General features: G+C 29.2%; 2 protein-coding genes and 1 long non-coding RNA gene across 11 annotated transcripts in view; 2 read left to right on the top strand and 1 right to left on the bottom strand.

Moving 5' to 3' along the window:
- Positions 1-1520: 1520 nt before the first annotated feature.
- LOC148233904 (synaptic vesicular amine transporter-like) lies at positions 1521-7362 on the top strand. The gene is made up of 9 exons (XM_088188843.1): positions 1521-3347; positions 3418-3780; positions 5294-5560; positions 5631-5671; positions 5734-5883; positions 5949-6092; positions 6164-6347; positions 7025-7155; positions 7230-7362. Exons 1-9 carry the CDS (start codon positions 3230-3232, stop codon positions 7317-7319), a joined length of 1488 nt encoding a protein of 495 aa, XP_088044969.1. The 5' UTR covers positions 1521-3229; the 3' UTR covers positions 7320-7362.
- LOC148233903 (uncharacterized) lies at positions 7177-9757 on the bottom strand. Of its 9 annotated transcripts, none has more exons than XR_015810262.1 (5): positions 9369-9757; positions 8877-9237; positions 8626-8802; positions 7618-7675; positions 7177-7528 (listed from the first exon to the last, which is right to left on the bottom strand). It is a non-coding gene; the product is annotated as an uncharacterized LOC148233903 (long non-coding RNA). The 9 variants fall into 9 exon arrangements; XR_015810263.1 differs by having other exon boundaries at positions 8872-9237; positions 9369-9736; XR_015810264.1 differs by lacking the exon at positions 8877-9237 and having other exon boundaries at positions 9369-9748.
- A 1607-nt stretch (positions 9758-11364) lies between these two features.
- The window catches only part of LOC148233902 (beta-1,3-galactosyltransferase 5-like), a 45123-nt gene continuing 33831 nt past the window's right edge, over positions 11365-22656 (top strand). Inside the window, exon 1 of the mRNA XM_088188907.1 lies at positions 11365-11509. The gene's annotated coding sequence lies outside the window, so the exon portion shown is untranslated. The remainder of the gene's footprint in view (positions 11510-22656) is intronic.

Genomic DNA, 22656 nt, shown 5'->3' with positions numbered 1-22656 from the left:
GGACAAAAATTTCGCAAATTCATTTTTTGTTGCAGTTTCCGTGTTTGAATTTTTTTCGAAAAAAATCATTAAACACTTTTCATCGAACATGAACATATATTGTACAATAAATATTACATATACACACTTTAATGTAACCTGTTTTAAGGATCATACATTTCAATTACTACAAAATCACAAATTCATAGCAAAATTTTATACCACGACAACGCCAGACTATTAAAGATGCATCCGTCCTTTTCTCTTATCCGCTCTACAATAGTTTTAATATGCCAAACATTTTACAAATCTAAAAGACAAAAAATGATGCCTAAATATTTGTAATTACTAATTGATCCGTATAAAAAATATTAATTAATAAAGATTCACACCATTTCATCAACAATATAATTACATAAAACGTTTTAATTTGTTCTTAATGTCCTTTCTTTAAAAGGTTAATTATTTTTAAACGATTCCATTCCAACCCTGGAAACGGAATAAATTTATTAAACTACCACCCTTGTTTACCAGTCTCGTGCACAGCTTTTCGATTATCCCTCGTTCGTCGCGTTTCAATTTGATGGGGGCTGTTACTATAGATACGATAAATTAGGTTATCTCTTAGAAGCACCAGTGAGCAACAGGTCACCCCAACTGTAGAATGTTTCTATATACAACACACAAAATACCCATACTTATGTTTTTATATAAAATGTGGATATTAATAGCATAATTTATCAATTGCTGAATTTCCTTGTGTACTTTTTTACAATATCAAAATTTGGTTTATTCATCTTTAATAGGTAAATTTTATTATAGCAACTAGCAGCAAGGTATACCTTTTTATCAAACAAATATATATGTATGTATCGAAAGTCAGGTGTATCTAAACTTTGCCAATAAACTATTTTACAAAACATCACAAAAATATGTATTAATAATATTCATCAACTACTTAATCAATTAAAGGCATTGGGCAAATGTATACAAAATGATTATGTCAATTTTTTTTAATATAAATATTTTATTATTAATAAATCAAGTAAATCTCTCTTTTCTGTGTGTAATATTAGCACTGTTTAATTAAATTGATATGTAAAATTACCAGCCAATTTTTACTGCATTGTTTTTTTCTTATAAAATATTTTTTTCTTTTTTTTACAGTACTTTTACTTCTACAAAATATAAAAAAATCGTTTTTATTACATCATTATGACTTAATGTAAAACCTTACATTTATTTAATTAATTTATAGCTGAGTTTTGATCAAAAAATGTAATCTAAAATTGCAAAATCAAAAAATAAACACCACAAAAACTATAATTTTGCAAACCATTATTTATTTTATATAACAATTTAAGTATTATATATAAAAATCCTTTTTTACTTTACAAATTCATAATTTTTGTAAAGTACAAAAACTTACTTCTATTTAGTTTAAAATGTGCTACACAATATAATATAATATGAGGAAAATAATGTCTTTTATATTTTTTTTTATTCTGCTTAATTTTTCATACCCGGCATATTCTGCAGTTTAAAATTATTTATTATTTTATAAACCCTAACCGGTTTAATTATACAATGAACTTTTTACTATGCTACTTTTCGATCTTATTATTAATTTCTGTTGTGTTTGCCCTTAATATTCTGGACACCTTATATAATTAATCACTATTTAAAAAAATCAAAAATTAAATTGACTATGTCTACAAATCTAGTTTTTATTAGGATGAGAGGGTGAGAAATAAAGTTCCAGTAAAATCAGCGTATAGTTTTACATATACACTTGTAACTGAACTCTACATTCAGTGAGATTGAGAAAAATACAACGTACAGCAATTACTGTATAGTTGTTACTGCTACAACTTAAGTTGCATTTATTATTTCTATAAGAGCTTAATTAACCGTTCCTAGAATGTCGTGAAATACAACAAGAAAAAATATATTTAAAAATGGAAGATAAACATAATGTTACATTAATAATAAAGGATTGGATAATTCTATTCAATTAGCTGGTTAACAAAATTAAAGTAAACTGACCTAAAAAGATCAAACTTCATTTGTGTTAGATGTTTATGGTAAAATAGAATTTGAAGTTATTATTGGTTTCGATTTCAATATTTTATTTTTACATATTTGTGAGCGTGAATAAGTTGCCAACTCTAGATGCGTAAATTTTTTTTTAATTGTTTTTTTTGTGCTTAAAGTTGTCTTTGTTGTGAATGAATAGTTATCTCGATAAGTTCAGTAAACATAAATAACAATGTTGTTCTGATTCACAATCTGTATATAAACCCTGAATGTTTTCAAGGTTTATATACAACCCAGAATATTGGCTATTATTCCCAAAATCTCTAACGTTACCACTCATCTAATTAATAAAATTTTCTTCTATCCAATTGGAACTGATAAGAAAAAAAAAATTAGAAATAAATAAATAAAACTTGCAGAAAAATTCCATTGATAAAAAAAGTGTTTATCTGTGTCTGAGCTTTGTAATGGTTATAAAATGTATTGTTTTTGAGGTAATTATGTTTTATTAAAGTACATTTTCATTACGTAACTAAGATTGATGTTTATATGTACTATTTGGATCCCCTTATCAAATGCTTTTATTTATTATTACATAAAATTAGACTAGCTGGCCAAGCTTTTGTATGATATCTCTTTTTGAAAGTATAGTATTGATAGTTTCTTATCTTGTCAACATACTATGGAAGCCATAATATTTGTATTATAATGTAAAAAAATAAGTTGTTACTAAAATTAATATTTTTTTAATCTTTCTATTATTTTAGTATTGTAATTTATATAATAATTTAAACATATTTTTACACCAAAATGGTGTACCACAGATACCAGTTGCTAAGAACTATTTTATAAGTTGCTCAAATAATAATTATTTTATTAATTTATTAAATTTAAAATTCTAAAAGGTTCGTAAAACCTTTCTGTCTTATAGAGATAGTATTCCAATAAAATCATTCCGACTGTTAACTAGTGTCTATCCAGCTAAAAAATGAAACTGATTGAATTTAATTGTATACAAAATTTAATTTTTATTTAAAAAAAACTAAACGCTGTTCCCAGATCGACAGTTTGCGCTCCTGTCCCCATCCTTGCGAGATTTTATTTACTTGTGTTCGTGTCTCTCACTTGTTGTGCGGCCGGAAAACGCTTTGTTTCGTTTCGCACGCGGTCGGGAAAATTAATTTCCTGAGTTCCTCCAAACCTCCAAATAACCATGAACGTGTCTGGCAAGTTTCTGACCATCTGGACATCGTTAAGAAACAGCAAGTACATCGTGGTCGTAATCATCTACCTGGCGTTTTTCCTCGACAATATGTTACTAACAGTAGTGGGTAAGTGTTCACCCAAACCATCAAAAAATATTTCTACGACCTTCCTAAACCATTTGAAACTCATATTCAGTGCCAATCATGCCGGATATACTATACGTTACTTCATTGAAAATGATTCCCAATTCTCCGTTGTATGACAAAATCGAACATTTTTGGTCAAACACTGCTTTGCCCACTAGTGAAGAAAGTACAACCATGCGATATCAAATTAGAAACATATCGACACCCAGAATCGAACAAGATGTGCCAAAACCGAGTGTGTTGAACAATAACGAAGCAATCGAAAAAGAGAATGGACCTATTGGAGTGCTGTTGTCTTCTAAAGCTTTAGTACAGTTGTTCTTGAATCCTTTAGTTGGGATATGGACTGCGAGAGTAGGTTATAAGGTGCCTATATTCGTAGGAACTATCAACTTATTGATTGCTTCACTCCGTGAGTATACAAAATATATTTTAAAACAACTGATTTGCTTTAATATAATCTACATTATTTTATTATTTCATACATTGGTATAAATACATAGGCTAATCAAACATTATATTAATATAATATTTAGTTAGTCAATGTATAACATATTATAGGCATGACTTCTAGTAATTGCTAACTAATACCTAATAGGGTGCTTATACAGTACAATAAATTATTGAAAATGTAAGATATTATTATAATAAATTCGATATAATAAAAAAAATGTATAAAGTATAATCAAAGACTATTTTGAATAAAATAATTTAGAAAAAATATTGCACAATTACATCCTTAAAAATTATATTTTTTAATGATAAAAAATTCAAAAATTAGTGATTAAATTAAAGCCAACTAGTTAATTTCTATTTAGCTATTAAAATATAAGCATATATGTATATATATAATTATAATTTAAATATAAACTTAGTTATTTTTAGCGATTTAAAAAAAGTATAATTTAAAGTACTTTATTAAAAAAATAATTTATTCCATTTTTCAAATAAATACAAATAATTGAGAAGCAGTGGTTGATGTAGACAAGTATTATATAAATATTTTTTTAAATGAACTATTTTAAAATTATGAATTAGAAAAACATTTAATGTAAATCTATATATAATTTATTTTTCAAGTACTAATAATTAAAAATCACTCGATATCGTAAACATATTAATATCTGACCAGCGCAATATAGGTATTGTCTTAAATGAAAAACACTGACTTACATTTTTATGTAATTATATCATACAATTTTTTTTTTTTAAACTTTATTGTTGAAAAAATTTAACGACTAATGATTGACTTATATATAAATAATCAAATATAATCATATTTATTTAGTTACAATTCAAATATAACCTTAATTTTTTTGATAAAAATTATGAATTACAAATATCGTATCTCAACTTTTAAAGTAAAAATAATCAGATAAAATTAATTGCATTGAAAAATTTATACAAATTATTTGCTCTTAATTTAATTTTTAAACTCGAAAAATAAAAAATAAAATATTATAAATTAAAAATTGCAATTTTGGAATTCTTTCAAAAATAAATCATTGAGAAGCATTGATTAACGTAGCCATAAGGTAAAAAAATTATTTACATCTAAATAGCTTAAAATCAATATAAATAATTTATAATTTAAAATATAATCATATCACGTGCCTGATTCGTAGGTCATATTGCAAAAAATTGTGCGAGTATTTTCTAGTCACCCAACTACACGCACCCAAATAGCACATTTTACCGAGTTATTGGGGAGTCTACTGTACTGTACATACATATCATACATAGTGTGATTAAAATTTGTTATCAATTTTAATTTGATTTTTAAGTTTTATAAATATAATAAAAACACTAATAAATGTTAATCCTCAAAGATTCAAATAAATCAGATTTATAATAATCTTACTACAAAGTTTAGTTCAAATTTATTTAGGAAAATCCTTGCAAATAATCTGGCTAAAATATTTCAGTATTCGCTTATGGAGAATCGTACATGGCTATGCTGTTAGCCCGCTCAATTCAAGGAGTCTGCTCTGCTTGCATTGGAGTATCAGGAATGTGTTTAGCAGCTGAAACCTTTCAAGATGAAAACGCACGCTCCAAAATCATGGGAATTCTTCTCGGAGGAGGAGCTCTCGGGGTATTGGTCGGATATCCATTTGGAGGATTTCTATATGAATTTGTTGGAAAAAGTGCTCCGTTTCTTGTCATATCTTTTATGGCATTCATGACTCTAAGTAAATATATTTAAAAATATCATGAACAATATATTACTTTACTAAACATACAATAAAAATTTATTTTCAGTCATGCAACTAGCATTTTTAGACTTCAGACCGTCGTCGGAGGTATTTTTTTAACAAATTAATAAAAAATTATCAATGATAGTAACCTAAATTTTGTTTTATAGTTGGTAGAGCAATACTCAACAGTTTGGTGGCCACTATTAACTGATAGCGTCGTTATTCTGGCTAGTGGTGCCATTTTTATATCAACTTCATCCATGGCAATTTTAGAGCCATGTCTTCCAATATGGTTAATGACTCACTTAAAGCCAGAGGTATGTATGTTCCACATAACATTAAATATATAAAACAATTTCATTATAATATATACATTTTATAGAAATGGCAATTGGGTACCGTTTTCATACCGGACAGTATGGGTTATTTAATTGGGACAAATTTTTTTGGAATCATTGCTTGTAAAATTGGTCAATGGAAAGTTTCTGTAACAGCTCTCCTTGCAGTTGGAATATCTACTTTTATGGTAATGTATATTTTGCTTATTTAGCTATGTATTATATATAACAGTGATGGAAATATTTATTTAAATGACAGATACCCAGCGCTAAGTCCATCGCTGAATTGTTGTTACCGCATTTCTGTCTCGGTCTTGGAATTGGAGCATTGGATGCCGCTTTAGTACCACAGCTAGCTGCTTTGGTGGATAAGAGACATGCAGCACAATATGGTGCTGTATTTTCATTACAACAAACTGCAGTAAGCCTCGCTTATTCAATCGGTAAGATTTAAATGGTGGATACTAATAAATTATTATTAAGCAAATTATAACACAATGAATGGAGAAATTTGGTCTTGTAATTTGAGGGCCAAAATACAGGATTTTTAATTGCTATTGAAAGGAAAACCTATCTTTTTTTAGGAATATCTCGTCAACTTCAATCGCACTTAAAGAAGTATGGACCGAAATCGACCGACTCAGACTCCTATTTAGCCCTTCTCACCCCGATCAATAATTTTTTAATTTTTCGTCGTGAACCAAGCATTTTAAGTCGGTAATATGAAGTAAACAAAAGTTATTATGCACTTAATCAAATATCGAACAATGTGTGGCCGGTGTGGTCACACATTGACACATACAATGGTGCAGCACCAATCCAGGCGAATGACATCCAGGGTCATGTTTCTAGAATATCAGCCGTCTTTACTAGGAGAGTTGTAGTCTATGTAGTTGAAACCAAGCGGTGAATATCAGCCGTCTTTACTAGGAGAGTTGTAGTCTATGTAGTTGAAACCAGATAAGCTGATTAAGATCTGTTGATAAGGAGAAGATTAATTTCTCATCGAATCAACAATAAAATATTTTTAACCATCTGTTCCTCTTTCCCATTTTATGGTTTATAATGTTTGATTACTTCACACTGCAAAAATCTGATAAGAACCTCTATATAATTACAGCTCCTTTAGCTGGTGGCGCTTTTGCTAAAGGAATCGGATTCGCTTGGACATTGAGATGTTTGGGTTTGCTGAATGTTATTTACAGTCCCTTACTAGCAGCTTTAGCGTGGAAACTAAATTCCGATATTCAGGTTATTAACATAAACAATACATACTAACAGAAATATAACAATATATTTACATAACCTTACATTTTTAATTTCAGAGTACAAGATTGACTGATTCGCAAAGCAGTGATTGTGAAAACCTTAATCAAGCCATTAGCATGGCAACTTATGGAACTACTTTTGAATGAAATTATATATAACATAATAAAGTTTAATACCGCTTCACGTAACTTTAAAAGATATGTTCATAATTGTTAATCTTTCTCATCTCTAAAGTCGCATATTGCTTGTATTTCACACTCTGGACAGTCCTCAGGTTTGAATAAGACGCACTCGGATCCTGCCGGACAGTAATGATCAATGCACGGATTTCTTAAATCAATACAAGATCTGTAAGCTAAAATAACAATGTTGTTGACACATGATATTTAATATTGTATAACATCAGTTAATTCTTGATATGTATATGGAAATTGTATAACTTACTTTCAATACAAACGCCTTGAAAGCAACATCCGCCGCAACACTGACCGACTCCGGCACACTGAAATATAAAATGCAATACTGTTAATAAATAATATCTAATTATTAAATGTTGTGCTCATAATATTTTTAATATGATATGCATATTATATTATTAAATTTTAAACATATTTATATTTTTAAGGATTTGTTTAACATTTACACATAATTGAAAATCATTTACTTTGATAGATTGGTTTATGTATTCACATCTAACATTTCCAAGTGGAAATTACAGTTAATACTATATTATGCACATACATAATATCATATTATTAAAATATTATGCATTTTAAGTGAATGATTGTTGATGTAAAGAATCTGCTAACATAATAGAAATAAATAAGTAAAATAAGAACTATACTCTTTTTCCATATGCAACACAATCCTGGAGCACAGAGTTGCTAATAAAATTCAACAAACACAACAACACAAGTAATTTCTTCATATTAGAACGAATAAATTATAACTAGCTATTTTAATACTAAAACATTCCCGAGTAACACTTAAATAAGAAACTCTCGCTTGATACTGTATATAATAACAATAAACAGGTACTTGCTAGTGTGCAAGCGACTCGTAAATAATTTACTTCTAGACTTACATACATGCTTCTAAAATCACTTGTTCAAACAAGGCATAAATTTAACAACAAAGTAAATTGCGTAACTATCCAATTGAACGTAAATTGCAATACAGTTTGATCAAGGTGTTACTTTAAAATATTTAATAATATTAAATATTTTTAAGTAATAATAATTATTAATATATTAGTTGTAAAAATAAATTACACATATTAAGTACAAGTGTACAAGTAAATTAGCAATCGGTGCATAAAGAGATTGCGTAACGCAATAGTCTTATCAAATTTCAAGGACATGATCATATTTCATATAAGTGATTTATGTTACGGTTCAGGACTAAATATAATTAACATATTAATGTTTGGTTGTATTTAAATAAGTTTATTACCTTATGTTATTGCAATACGTGTTGTTTTATCGCTTCTATGAGTGACCTAAAAGATGTTGATAAAATTTGCAGTGCAGGATTTGGTCGTTGGTTTATAAATAAAACTTCTCGTTTAATGACGTTGTGATTTACTGATAAACTCTCGATTATATTCGTCAATAAAATAATATCATCAATCTGAAATTGCATATTAAAATTAATTTAAATTAAATATTTTTATTATAAATTTTTGTAACATAACAATACTTCACTATTATTTTTTAAATTGTGTTTTTCTAATAAAATGATAGCATTTTCTAATGACGCCAAAAAACCTTTATATATATAAATTGTATTATCTCCATCATTATTATTTAACGTATTTACTGAATACTTTATTGCGTTAACCCACAAATGATGAGAAGTTTTAATTTTTTCATCTTTAAATTTGAATTCAGAATCATCTTCATCGTCTATTAGAATGCATTCATTCGATAGTTGAGTAAAATTTTTATTTAAATATAAAAACTGTTTATATTCAGGTGAAATAACATCAAAGTAATTAATTATTTCTTTTAAAAACTCCATGAGAAATTGTGATATTACATTAGAAGGCTTTATCTGATCGCTTACCTAAAACATCCAAATAATATATACTAAAAACATGTTCTACTAATGTCCACACATAAAAAGGATATTTTGTGTAATATAAAGAGCAATCATAAATCAAGGTATCAATGTATTTTTATTTTAAATTTTGTTACCTCGACAATTTTATTCAAAACATCTATAATCGTATTACAATTATTCAAATGACCAATAACATTTTCCTTAATGATCATAGCAACAAATTTAATCGTTGCTCCTATATTTCCTTGTGTTACATCATGTTTAAAACTGTTATCGATAAAGTTTAACTGTAGTTCAGAAGAGATTAAAGCTTGGCACATAAATGAAACTACAGTTCTTTCCATTATATTCGGTTACATAACAGATTAACTAATTAAAGGTATTAAATTGGATCAACAAACATCCCTGTGCGTCACTGTTATATTTAAAACCGTTATACAATAAGAATTCATCCCACACTCAATTATGACAAGACAAGTAACGTCAAATTTATGTTTTTTAAATTTTGGCCAACGCACTTATTAAATTATCTATTGCGCAGATTTACATAATTTGCTTTTCATATAATATGAAGACTTTATTATTACATTTAACAATTTCCATTACTATATTTTTTTTCAAATTTTTTACATAAAAATTTAATTTAGTGAGAACACAATTTTTATTTATCGTTATTAGCGGGTTTGTCTTAATTTATATTAATCTTCTTTAACAATTAAGCAATATTATTATTATTATTATATATATATAGTAGGGATTATTTGCTAATAATATTAACAAATGATATTAAGATTTTTTATTATTAATTAAATAAAAAATAAATAAATAGTGAAGTGTAATTTTTAGAAGGCACGTCAATTTACCCTACAAATAACAACAAAATAAATAGAATTCAGAATTGATTTATATTAAAAGTTTTACTTTTAATTTTAAGAATGGCTAATAAGAAAGATTATGAATTAGGCGTGTAACCATGGAAACAACAGTAACTTAAAATGGCTGTCGTACTTTCAACGTGCATTAAAGTGCAGCAGTGTTGTTATTAGTTTCCAGGGGTGAACTGAACCCGTAGTCACCCGGAGCGTTAGAATGAAAAGAAACACCAATTGCTTCAAAAGGGGAAGGGGGCATTTATTATAAATGTGGACGGCATTTGCTTATATTTAACACGGAATCAGTATCTCCGCAAAATAAATTCGGAGATGATATTTGAATAAAATTATTGAAATGACCTTTTTTCCCCTTCTTTCACCCAAGATGATTTTTAAACAAAAATTTCCGTAACGACTTTTTTTAGCTTTCACAGGAATTTGCTCTGCTTAAATAGCTTTGAAATAAGTCCAGTGCGCTGAATGTTCTCGGGCCGGCCCTGTTCGTTTCTTTAGTACTGAAAGACCCATTCAAATTATATATTTTTCAACAAAAAATTCTATTAAAATGAAAGTACAAATAAACGTAGCTCTGAAAGTGTAGCAATGTTCTCAAACGTCTTAGAATTCTCCTAAATAAGGTAGTATATTTAATACCCTCATATATTGTAATTTTAATAGCTTATGAGTGACAATACAATATTTTTTTTTTAAATTTCTATGTATATTTTGATCAGGTATTGAATAAAGAAATACAATTCTCTTTCTGTTCCATTGGGAGCGTTTTTTATCTTTGGTTACAACCTGGCAGATGTATGCCCAATGCATTGTAACAGATTAAATCAGTACCAACTGATGACTTATGAATAAATAATATTTGTAAATCCATAAATTATTATTTACAATTATTAGATGTCACTTTGCAGCTGGGGATGGTTTTTATTGTAAAAATTATATTTAAATAACGATTTATGATATTCTTGAGACTATTGTTAAAAATCTCAAAAAATAATATTTCATTAAATTATAAAAAAATTAAAAAAGATTTGACTTCCGGTAATATTCATACAGTTTCTCTACTAAATTTAATTTCGTTGTGGGGACTAATAAGCATTTCAATTTAGTCTGAAGTTACATCATATTCTTTTTATTAAAAATTATTAAAAATAAACAAATATGTATTTAAATCATGAAACTTAGAATGCAATAATTCAAATGTCAAAAAATAATGAACTCAAAATGGCTGTCAGATTTAATTTTTACGAACGGCAACATTAAGTGACGGTGCGGGTGTCAGTGCGGCGGAGGTCGCTGAGCCATTTGGTCGCGGTTGGGGTGCGCGGGATGGCGGGATGCCGGCGAAGGCTCTCTCCTGCGCACCCGGCCATCTCGAGTCTTCGAAATCGGTGAGTTTTCACCTTAAATTGTATAAGAATAGTTCGCCATTGACATTTACCAACCCTTGCTCGTTTTTTATTCCCATTCTCCATACAAGTGGGTGAACCACTACCTTCCTCTTCCGCATTCTATTCCTATTTTTATTCATAGATTCCGCCGGGGATTAGTGTTCCAATATGGCACATATGAAGCATTGAAACGTATGGAAAGGTGTGGGACAGTTCATGAGGCAATTTTCATTCATCTTATGCCCGAAATGAAACGATGTAAATAGATGATCAATAAACAATGGAAATTTTTATTTTATTTTTGGTCTCACTCTTGTGTTTATTGCATATGTATACAAAACACATGTTATCTTACATAAATATATATTTTTTTTTAATTTTAAAATTTACTTATACTGGAGAATTTTTGTGTGTAATGTTAAATGTGGAGTAATAAAATATGTCACACATGGAACATTAAGTTTCTAAAGCATGTTTCATTTACTGTATGAATAAAATTAAATAATGATTTTCATTTTGTGTGTTATAAATTGCAAATTAATGTTAAATGACATTAATATTCTGTTATTGTATAATATTTTGTTTTTGTTATGTAGTTTGATAAACAATGAAATTTTTAATTTCTTTTTATTAGCAAAAACATCGCGTTTGATTAAAATATCAACATAATCTGTTAATTTATATTAATAATGATAAAGATCTACAAATATAAAAACTTTATATAATTTTTATAGCAATGTAGAGCTTAGCTCATTAGTAGTATCTCTATCGAAATCAACCGAATATATTGAATGAAAACAGCATTGCGCAATATATTTGATGAATAATTATTTGTATTAACTATTAAGATAATATCGTTGGTTGTGAATAAGTTGACAACTCAAGATATATGGAATTTTAAATTAATTGTTTTTTGCGGTTTATGCTGATGTCTCTATGGTGTGAATTAAGAATAAGCTTGATGTTCAATAACTTTAGTATAACGACAGTATAATTTTATAGCTTGCTGTGACATCTAAATTATCCTTTAAATAAAAACTTGATAATTAAAAAAACATCACAAAAACAATAAATGTATTTTGTACAAATTGTCAAACCTTACAATTGTTATCTTCAACTTAAAAACTTATACACGCTAACATTAGATTGTATATTAAACATTTACATACATAAATATATATGTATAATATTTAAGCACAGTTGTCCTTTAAATATGGAATTTACTGTCATTGTGGTCATACACGCATTATTACTTTTTTTAAATATTGTTTTTAGGTAAAAATAATAATGGATCTTTAATAATTGTTTTCGGCTAAAAACACCATAATATATTCTAAATAAAATATTTACAAAAAAAATATAGTAATTTAAAATAAATATGACAAAAGATTAAGGAAAAATGGTTGTTAATTTCCATCATTTTATAAGAATGTCAGTCATACTCACAAAAGGCAGTAATAATACTCGCAATATACATGTGACAAAACGATAAATTAGTTAGATTACAGGTTGTTGCTAGTATACATAAACAATTTCTGAGCATTCTGGGATTAAGCATACCAGATATACGATATAATATATCAGATACTGGACTCCTAGTATTTCAGCCGAATTGTAAAACCAAAATATCAGTATTGTTTATATAAGTCGGCAATTTTGCACTTACTTAAATTATTAGGTATTAAAAGCACAAACGTATGTCTTGTATCTGGACATAAATATGTTACTCCTGCCCAATGTTTTATTTTACTGCCATTTTTGCTTCTGTACATACCACATCTATGGAAATTCATGCTGTAATGTATTTATTTACATTATTTTACTTTAGTTATTTAGCATTATATATATTACTTCACTAAACAAACAATTAAAAGGTATATTTTAACATTTTATGAACACACTTGTTAAAAATCTCTCTTAATCTTCTTTATCACCATATTGCTGTTATTTTTAGATTATACTATCATTATATATCTAACAACCTCGTACATTGCTATGATTTACTTGTATACTTGTGAAACATGTGTGATATTTCATACATACTTACTGTCAAACAAGCTGTTCAAACACAATGTGTTATTAATACAATACAATGCTCATTCTTTCCCTTTCATAAACAAAACACCAAGAAATACTTCTGTTATGGCTCAAAACACTATGGACTTTCAATAACAAAACCCTATTGTCAGCATTATGTACATTGAATATTGTGAATATCATATATTTTTGAAAAATTCACAGTAGCTTCCCGTTATAACTACTTTAATCAAATGTAAACACTTGTAGTGTAATAGTCACTCCATATCAGGTAATTCTAGTTTACATATTGACATATTAACATTATCAGGAATGTGTTATTTGATCGTTCAATAATGTTTTGGATTTTTTCTATGTAAACAACTCACACTATACTTACGATAGCCATTGTTGCGTTAAGTCAATACCCTTGTGTGTTTATATATTGCATACATAATAACTTGAATGTTTATACAACTTAAATATAGAAATATACATGCGTTATTTGCGTATGAATATAACTTTTATGCACGTCTTACATGTTTCTAAAGAACAAATGAGATATTGAATACCGTGCAATTGAGCGAATGCATGTTTAAAACTAGACTTAATATGAAAATTCATTCAGGTTATATTGTATTATATATTTCATAATATTATCATTGTCACTTCCATATACACACTGACCTTACCGTGGACTTGATAAACGTTTTCATGTATTAAAAACTAGTACTAGTATTATTATTATTTTTTAATTAGTGATGCTGATTTTGAGTGTTTTGAAGGTCTTATAGAGTATTATACAATCACAATGGTGATTGGCAGCTCCAAATAGAGAGGCAAATGCGTTAGAAAATTGACCCAAATTGTATCCACACAAATTGCTACATAGGAATAGCGCATGATGAATGAACGTAACGACGACTGGTATTTGAAATCACACTCAATTAACGCACTTTTTGAGTAATTGTGTCACACACCCACCAGAGTAGGTGTACAGTAGCAAAGGTCATTCAATAATTCCCATAAACGAATTATGTTTCATATATAAATTTTAATAGAGGTCATAATTGCCAATATGCGTATGTATTAAATACATATATGATACAGCTTTACATTTGACTTTGCAAAGTTACCCTTTAGGACCCTGCTTAAATAAAGACACTTTTCCACCTCTCCCCAGCCACCTCACCCTTGATATTTAAATGTGCATTATATTGAATTCCAACCGCTTAAAATTTTGTTCAGCTGCACTTTAGGACCACGAAGAAATGTATAATATAATAAATGCTATCTATCTATTATTATCTAATATAATAAATGCTATACGATAGTTGTGCTCTAAGACATTATACCAATATTATGACTTTTCATCCCATATCACCTCACCTGAACAAAATTTTGCATAAATCATTACTCTTAAGGAGGCATAGGCACAAAATTTTAACCTGTTTTCGTTTTTATGATATTAGTATATCTCTTTCAGAAAAACAACTTCCTTATGTATGTATGTAAATATAAAAATACTGATTAGGATCACTTGTATTTTTATATTAAATATTAATCAGAAAAAAATCTAGGCACTGACCACTAGTAGATATAACAGTGTAATAGACATATCAAATATAAACCACATTTGTGGCTTTTCACCACAGTTCATCTAATTACTTGGTTAACTAATATTTTAAATTACTACTATCGCATTAATTGCAATCAGTATACAGCTAGGGCTTTCAATACAGGTGTGCTAAATATGAGTATCTCGTTATTCTGGCCAAGTTTTCAATGCCGAAATAAAATAGTATTTTTATATTAATATGCTCACCTACTTTATATATGCAGTACGAAATATTTTTGCTACCAATTTATTTACATTGTAGTCATTAAGTGCGCGAAAAAACTCACACAATTGTTTTGTATTTTTACCTACATATATTTTGCCGACACGACAAATATACAAAAGTAAACAGTTGCGCGAATCTCTTTAAGATTAGGATTTTACTATCCATATATTTTTATTTATTTATTGTGAATATTTCATTGCATCAGGACAATCGCTATCACAATTAAGAACTAAGTAACGAGTAAAACGCCAGTATCAAATCAAAGTCTTTAAATTAGTTATATATATATTATTAATTATAAAGTAGTGTAACATATAGTTTCAATAAGGGTCGCTATATACAACAACGTTTTTAACGTTAATTGTTATATTATATTATTTTGTTTAAACGATATAATACGACTTAAATTAGTATTTTTTTTCAAGTTACTTGATCAGTTAAAGTCATTATTGAAAAAAATGCAATACCGATATTCTGGGACTAAATTTTAAAAATACTGAAATTAAATCAACATCTAAGTGCGATTTAGTTTATCACCTTGATATTAACAAGATCGGAATTATAATTTAAAAAATGGAGTTCACGTATAATTCATCAATGGAAATGTATTTAAATGCAATATTTTATAAAGAATCAGCAAATCTATATATGTTCGAAATTATTTTGTCTACTAGTTTCTTTCTACATATTGATAAATAATACTGATCATCCTAAGTTTACTTCTTCGTCTGAACCCTACGGTAGAAGTTTGCGTAATAGTAACTTTAATAAATATATAAATAATATCAGAGAAAGTATTTTTGTATATAAATAATTCAACTGCTTTTTGGGCTCATCGATCAACCAGTCAGGTGGTTGAACCATATTAATAAATATGTATGTATTATAAATAACCCGCATATTGCTAATAAGCCACCGTTGTCGCTTTGTTGCTTTTGTATCAGATGTAATTTTGGGACAAGCGCCTTTTGTTGTGCGTCATTATTGCCGTTTAATGTCTCGAATACACCGGCGTGTCGCTGCCCATATGTTACGCATCGCGCGCTGTGCCGGTGTGTCCGAGGCCTTATTGTTATTTTCACGCGGATTTGCATCGAAATGGCTTAACGAATAATTGCAGTTAACATGTTAACCGCCACCCATTGTATTCTTTCATTTGTACAAGCGTCATCGATTTTGCGAGTGACTTCAAAAATAGATCATGCATATTGCTTGTAACAATGCTGTTCGTTTCGGCCATGCTCCATTCCAAAAATATTTTTCTTATTAATCAAACGTTTTGTCAATTGCAAAACTAAGACACGATATTTAAATCAAGCTACATATATAATACATATATGATACAATTTATAGAAAATATAAAATAGTGTATGAATTAATATAATAAACACCCACTGCACTAAATTTATTATAGATTACTTTTAAGACCCCCCAAGGTGAGAATTAATTAATTATCGAAAAAAAGTTATAATATCTACTAAAGCGTTGGGTGGTCTGTCAAATGAACCCACTCGCATTGCACAAAAATAAATATCACAGTATATTTAAAACTAACGAGTGAAAATATGTTAAATCCATTTTTATAAGGGAGTCGATATATTATATACATACTATGTATATATATATATATAGCAAATATTTTAAATGACTATTAACATCTTGCCATTAATGTGTTTTGACATTTTACTGTTACAAAGAAAAGAAAAATGTTGAATTTATTTATTTAGTATACCGAATTCATATGATAAGAATATTAGAGGTTGTCTTGCACGTTCTTCATAAAACATTTTTAGCTGTATCTAACGAAATAGGATTAAAATAGTTTTATTTGCCATTGTACAGCACATACGACGTAATCATTTAGCTGTTAACTACAGTGTCATAGTCAAATCGATAAAACGTGTAATAAAGAAAAATAAAATAGTATCTTCATCTAAAATATATCTATAAAATCATTTATTAATTAACATGTTTTTTGCCATTATTATAAATTAATATCCAAATCTTAGGCGTATTGCTCAATTGGTCAGTGTTTCTCTAACTTTTCTATGTACATATTTCTTTGAAAATTATATTTTCGTTTCGGTACTATATAATACATAGAAAATACGCCCCTGGGAAGCACGGGCTGTGTATCTAGGGGGTTCAGACCCTCGGCGACGTGCCATCTGCGGGTTATGATTGGCAAAGCTCGACTCGTGTCGTCCTCTTGACCGGTTAAAGTTAAAAGCTCAACGTTGGGTCATCTGTAGACAGAATTAATAAAAAAACGGAGGCTGACTAATCAAGGACGAAAGCAAGTTCATTGAGTCATACATTTTTACAGCCAATCTTTTCTATTTTTCTTAGAAAGTAGTTTTATCCAGGTTCAAGAAACATCGTTTCTCACTTGACGTATTAGCGGTTACTACAATTGGTTAGGTTAGGTTAGGCCAACTGTTAACCCTTTGGTTGCCGAAATCATTATTGAATAAAGTATCGGATACGCGTTTTTAATGGGTTTTTAGAATATTTGCTTTATGGTATATACATATGCATATTTTTTATTGTGTGATACATCTGTATTTAGAAAATTATCCGAAAAGGCTCGTCAACTTAAGAGTTAAGTATGATGTGCTAGATATTATTGTAATTATCTTAATATAATTGATAAAATCAGATCAATAATTGCGAAACACAATAGATCACCTAAATAAGAAAATGTAAGATATTTTTTGTATGTATAATATTTATACATATATTATAAAGTCAACAATGCTTAAGTACTTGGCAGAGTGCATGGTTTATAAAAATAATTTTAATTACTTAGTGTTCAGAGTGATTTCTCAAAATTTAAAACATGTTTATTTATATATTATTATCTAATTGTATAGTGTGAATACAGTGCGAAATCTGCGATTAATATAAATATCAATAATTAAATTTATTTATTATTAATTTAATTAAAAGTATCAATAATTTTTAGGTTAGTTGTTTTCCCTCTTATCAGAAACTTGATACGCATAATATTTTTATTGCGTATCCAATATATTTAACTAAAGTTATTACATTTTTAAATTAAAAAGTTCTTTTTTGTAAGTGTAATAAAATAAACTTATTTAATTTTTATGTTCAAACATATAAAACATAGTTCAAGTATATTTAAATAAGTGTGAAATGATTTTCACAAGTTAATGAAAGCTTAATTTTTTTATTATACTTTGGAAAATGATGCAAGTTTAATTCATGGTGTATATAATTAGCACTTTATTTTCTCATATGGTATACTATCTTGGTATTCTAGCATTAAATGGCCATTTAACTAATGTTAACAATTATGAATAAAATGAACTGCATAATAAAAAAAATAAAAAAGTATGCCTAATTATTTAAAATACAATCCTAGTTAGAAAGCACTTTGTAAATTGATTGGTTTCAATAATCGAAATTTAATCAACATTTAACAAATATTACAATGAACTGTTATAATAAGGTAGCCGATGCTGTATTCTCTGTTTAGTTACATAAAGTTCTGCTGCAGAAAATTGTTTCTGAGATAGCATATAGAGACGTTTTGTGTTTTTCACCTGTTGATTCGATGATATCGAGTTCCATAATGAGATTTTTTAAACTTTCCTGTCTAATATTTAGATTTTTCAGCCTCAAATGTAGTATCGTTTCTTGTGTATCTTTGTTTATCTTACTACATGTAGAGTCAGAAAGCAAAGCAAAAAGGCGACTTAACATCTGCTTTGCAGAATATATTAACATAGACATGGTTGGCAAAGTTCCCAAACTTTTTTCTTCTATTTGCTTTTTGTAATTTTTTCACTTACACTATTGAAGTACGGTATGGATAGACAAACTTATTATTCCTCTCTTTTGTGTGTATAATACACGCCGAGGTTTATTTTTAGATGGTTTATTTCGCCAAAATTACAGTAAAACTCCTGACGAAAGAAAGTAGTACCGAGATAAGAATATCTCGTAATGAGTCAAAACTCAAAGTAACGTTGTACTGATATTACTACGAAATTTTATGCAATCAAGGGGACTGCAATGGAGATAAATTATTATGCGTTTACGGACAATCAGAGAGGCTTGTGTAATTGTTGAATTTTACAATCAACAGTTGTACACTTATTTGGTACTTCTTGGGAACTTTGTTACTCACTATAATTAACATTTTAATAAACAACATCTTTCCATCGACTGTAGTTAGAGATTCTCTATGATACATCATTTAGATAGGCAGCTACACGTGTATGCCTACACTGCAATTATTACATTATACGCAATCGCCACTGCTATGTAATTTATTGCAATCGATTACAGTAAATAACCACAGTCGTCGAGTGTTTGTCCAGTAATCTTATTTTTCTACTGAGACAGATTCTATCTCCCATTTTTTTATACTATCCATTAATGTGTAACACGCATGATTCATTTAATCGAATGGCGAACCGGAAAGTGCGTACACACCCGGATGGACGGTCATTTACAATTTTGTAATCATTAAAATTATCAACTTTTTGTTAGTACGTACTGCTTCGCTTCGGTATAATCTCTAGAAAATGCCAATTTTGTGCCAGCACGTGTGTTGGCACTGCTACCGAAATATGTTCGTATCGCACGCACAAAAGTAACGTGTACAATCGCATTTCGCTGGACACGTTCGATGAACTTACTCTCAACGCTTATCGGCGATTAGGTGCGCGTGGGATGCAAATCTCTGATAAGTGCCTTTTTGTGATGTCACAAGCTTCGAGTTTTTCTTTAAATACAGTTTAATTCAATTCTCATTCCATCTTCAAACTTCTACCCGTGAGTACGTATTTTTTGTATTATTACTCAATATAGTATGTGAAAAATTATATACGCTCAGTAGTATTTATATAGGTATACCTACACATGTGCACTTATCAATTTACCAAGCGTGGATAATAATGATATTTAATTTTTGATAAGATCTGTAATTATTTTAATTCAACACAACTTTTCACTTTTTTAAAATAGTTTTTATTTGAGTCCCATGACAACCTTACTCTATTCTGAATCCTTGAATATTGTAGAAAGTGCTTCAAAGTATCGAGTATTCAAACTAAATTTGCGCTTGATAGCAACTTGCTACAATCCTTCTGGAATAATATCACATAATATTTATGTGAATATGTGAAACTGTTTAAGGGAGTAATATAAAGTGTATTAGAGGGATTCTTATATTAACTACGATCACTTAATATCATTCCTATAACATTCACCTACCTAAATACTTGTGACGTTTAACCCATATCATTTTTATTTTTGTTACTTATTATTTTTTCATGTTTCCCTCTCCCATAAACATTGAGAAGTAACAGTGCTGTTTCGCATGGAGTATATTGGTGTACATTAATAAATATGTCAAATAAATCTAATTGTAGTGCTTATGACCATCTAATAATAATCTTATTTAAAATACAACTTATGGAAGGTTTCTAGAAATTACCTTGCACATTTTCTTATTTCTTGATCACAAAGAGTTCACCTTTGGAGTTGTTCAACTTGAATTTTCTTAATAACCACCACAATTATTCTATACTTCAAAATATATTGTTATTAGCTTAGAAAATATTTGGTTACACGGCTTCGCGAAATAATCTTTTAATACTTGATTATAAGATATATTTTTCATATGTACTATGTGTATTAGGCGCTTTTCTAGTAACATTTCCAAATAAAATTAAAAATGTATGAAGATTCATATCTGAAGTAAGTATCTGTCACTATTTACTGTCATACAAGATGAATAAAAACAAGTGGAAGTACGGGTCATATCCGTATTTGCATCCTAGTGTTTTTTTGCTAGAAGCGTTGGAGTACAATTCATTGCTTTCTCGGCGTAGCATTATTTTTTTAAGCTGTTAAGGGGTTATGCTGGTAATCTGTAAAACTTTCAGTTGCGAGCTTTAGAGTCGCGATCGCATCCCATATTCTTGATCGTCGCGGTCATGACTTCAACGCTTGAGAACGGCGATGGCTATGCGGAGCTGAAAAAAATTCTCCAGCAGTTTAATTTAAGAATAGTTGGTGTCGCTATTAAACAAATTTTAAGACTTGGTATCTGATTGCTTTTTACTGTTATACGCGTAACAAATTAATTTCCATATTTATCAAACGAGTGATAATAGCCATCCAAATATTTCTTAATCCTGAATACTTTTTTTTCTTGCGTTAAATTCATGATACCATTTTGTTACATTTTTACTGGTTTTTTCCCCATATAAAGAACGGAATTAGGAATCGATACAGCCATTTTACAAACATACTTATAATAACGTTGCTGATATTGAGGCATGATAAACTCACACATCCTGGAGGAAACGTCATTGTTGCCAACCGAGTAAAATCAATCGCGTCAGAAACGTGATTCACCACACTAAACCATTTGAAGCCCTTCGTCCTTCTAATAGAAGTTATCAATTCACGTCGCACTTTTCGCCAGGGTTCGTCAACCTTTCGCAGAAAGAGCTCGCGGCGAACGTGACGAGACCGACAAATTAACAAAATTCGTCGACCGATTATCCGCAACGGTCCCAACAAAACGTCGGTGCGTTTTATGCTCCCCGAATAGACATCGATTCACCTCGGCTGCCATTTTTTGGCTGTGGCTGGCCAAAACCAGATAATCGTCTGATTCCCCCTCTCCCCCTACCTAAACTAATGTATTTATGCTAATCAAAGAGTAGTCTCCTCGGCGACATTCTCGACCGTCCGAATTTGGCCGTGTACTAATTCGCGGCCGGTTGTCCGATGAGTTTCAAATCCTAACCTAGTCGAACAAACTCGCCGCTCGGTTCCGGTTTGTTTCCACGTGTTGATTTGCAAAATTTCTATGTAGCACATACGTACAGTGTGTACGTACGGATGAGACTTGTTGCGTAGTAAAGTCACGGCTTCGCGTGTTGTCGAACCGTTTTCGTGTTAGGGAAACGTCCCCGTGGAGCTGTGCCTTGTGGAGAGCAAATAAATTAAACGATTGAAGGCTTTTTTTGCATGAACGCGTTGTGGCAAGGTCAGTAAGATAGTTGGCTTATTTTTGTTTTTGTTAAGTTAGAATTGGACCTTTACAAGAGATATCGCTCGATGAAAAGTTGCGTGAAAAAATTTGAACGGTTGTATTGTGCGTGTTCATTACACCCGTAAATATAATACATATTGACACATTATCCACAGTTTCGGCAATATAATCCCTGCTTTATTTATGCTTTGTAATAGGCTATTTTTCCATTTCAGCCTAACACCATAATTACAATATATACCGCATAT

Source organism: Plectrocnemia conspersa, unplaced genomic scaffold (genome assembly GCF_051122295.1).
Source record: "Plectrocnemia conspersa isolate PC_06_02 unplaced genomic scaffold, ASM5112229v1 ptg000007l, whole genome shotgun sequence".
Lineage (NCBI taxonomy): Eukaryota > Metazoa > Arthropoda > Insecta > Trichoptera > Polycentropodidae > Plectrocnemia > Plectrocnemia conspersa.
Note: the sequence above shows the minus strand (reverse complement) of the source record. Positions and strands in the feature narration are given on the sequence as shown.

Excerpts from the sequence above, each read along its gene's own strand:
- LOC148233904 (XM_088188843.1), top strand. The coding sequence starts at position 3,230 with ATGAACGTGTCTGGCAAGTTTCTGACCATCTGGACATCGTTAAGAAAC. Across the intron at positions 3,781-5,293 it reads CTTATTGATTGCTTCACTCC|TATTCGCTTATGGAGAATCG; the intron begins GTGAGTATACAA and ends AAAATATTTCAG. Across the intron at positions 5,884-5,948 it reads TGACTCACTTAAAGCCAGAG|AAATGGCAATTGGGTACCGT; the intron begins GTATGTATGTTC and ends TACATTTTATAG.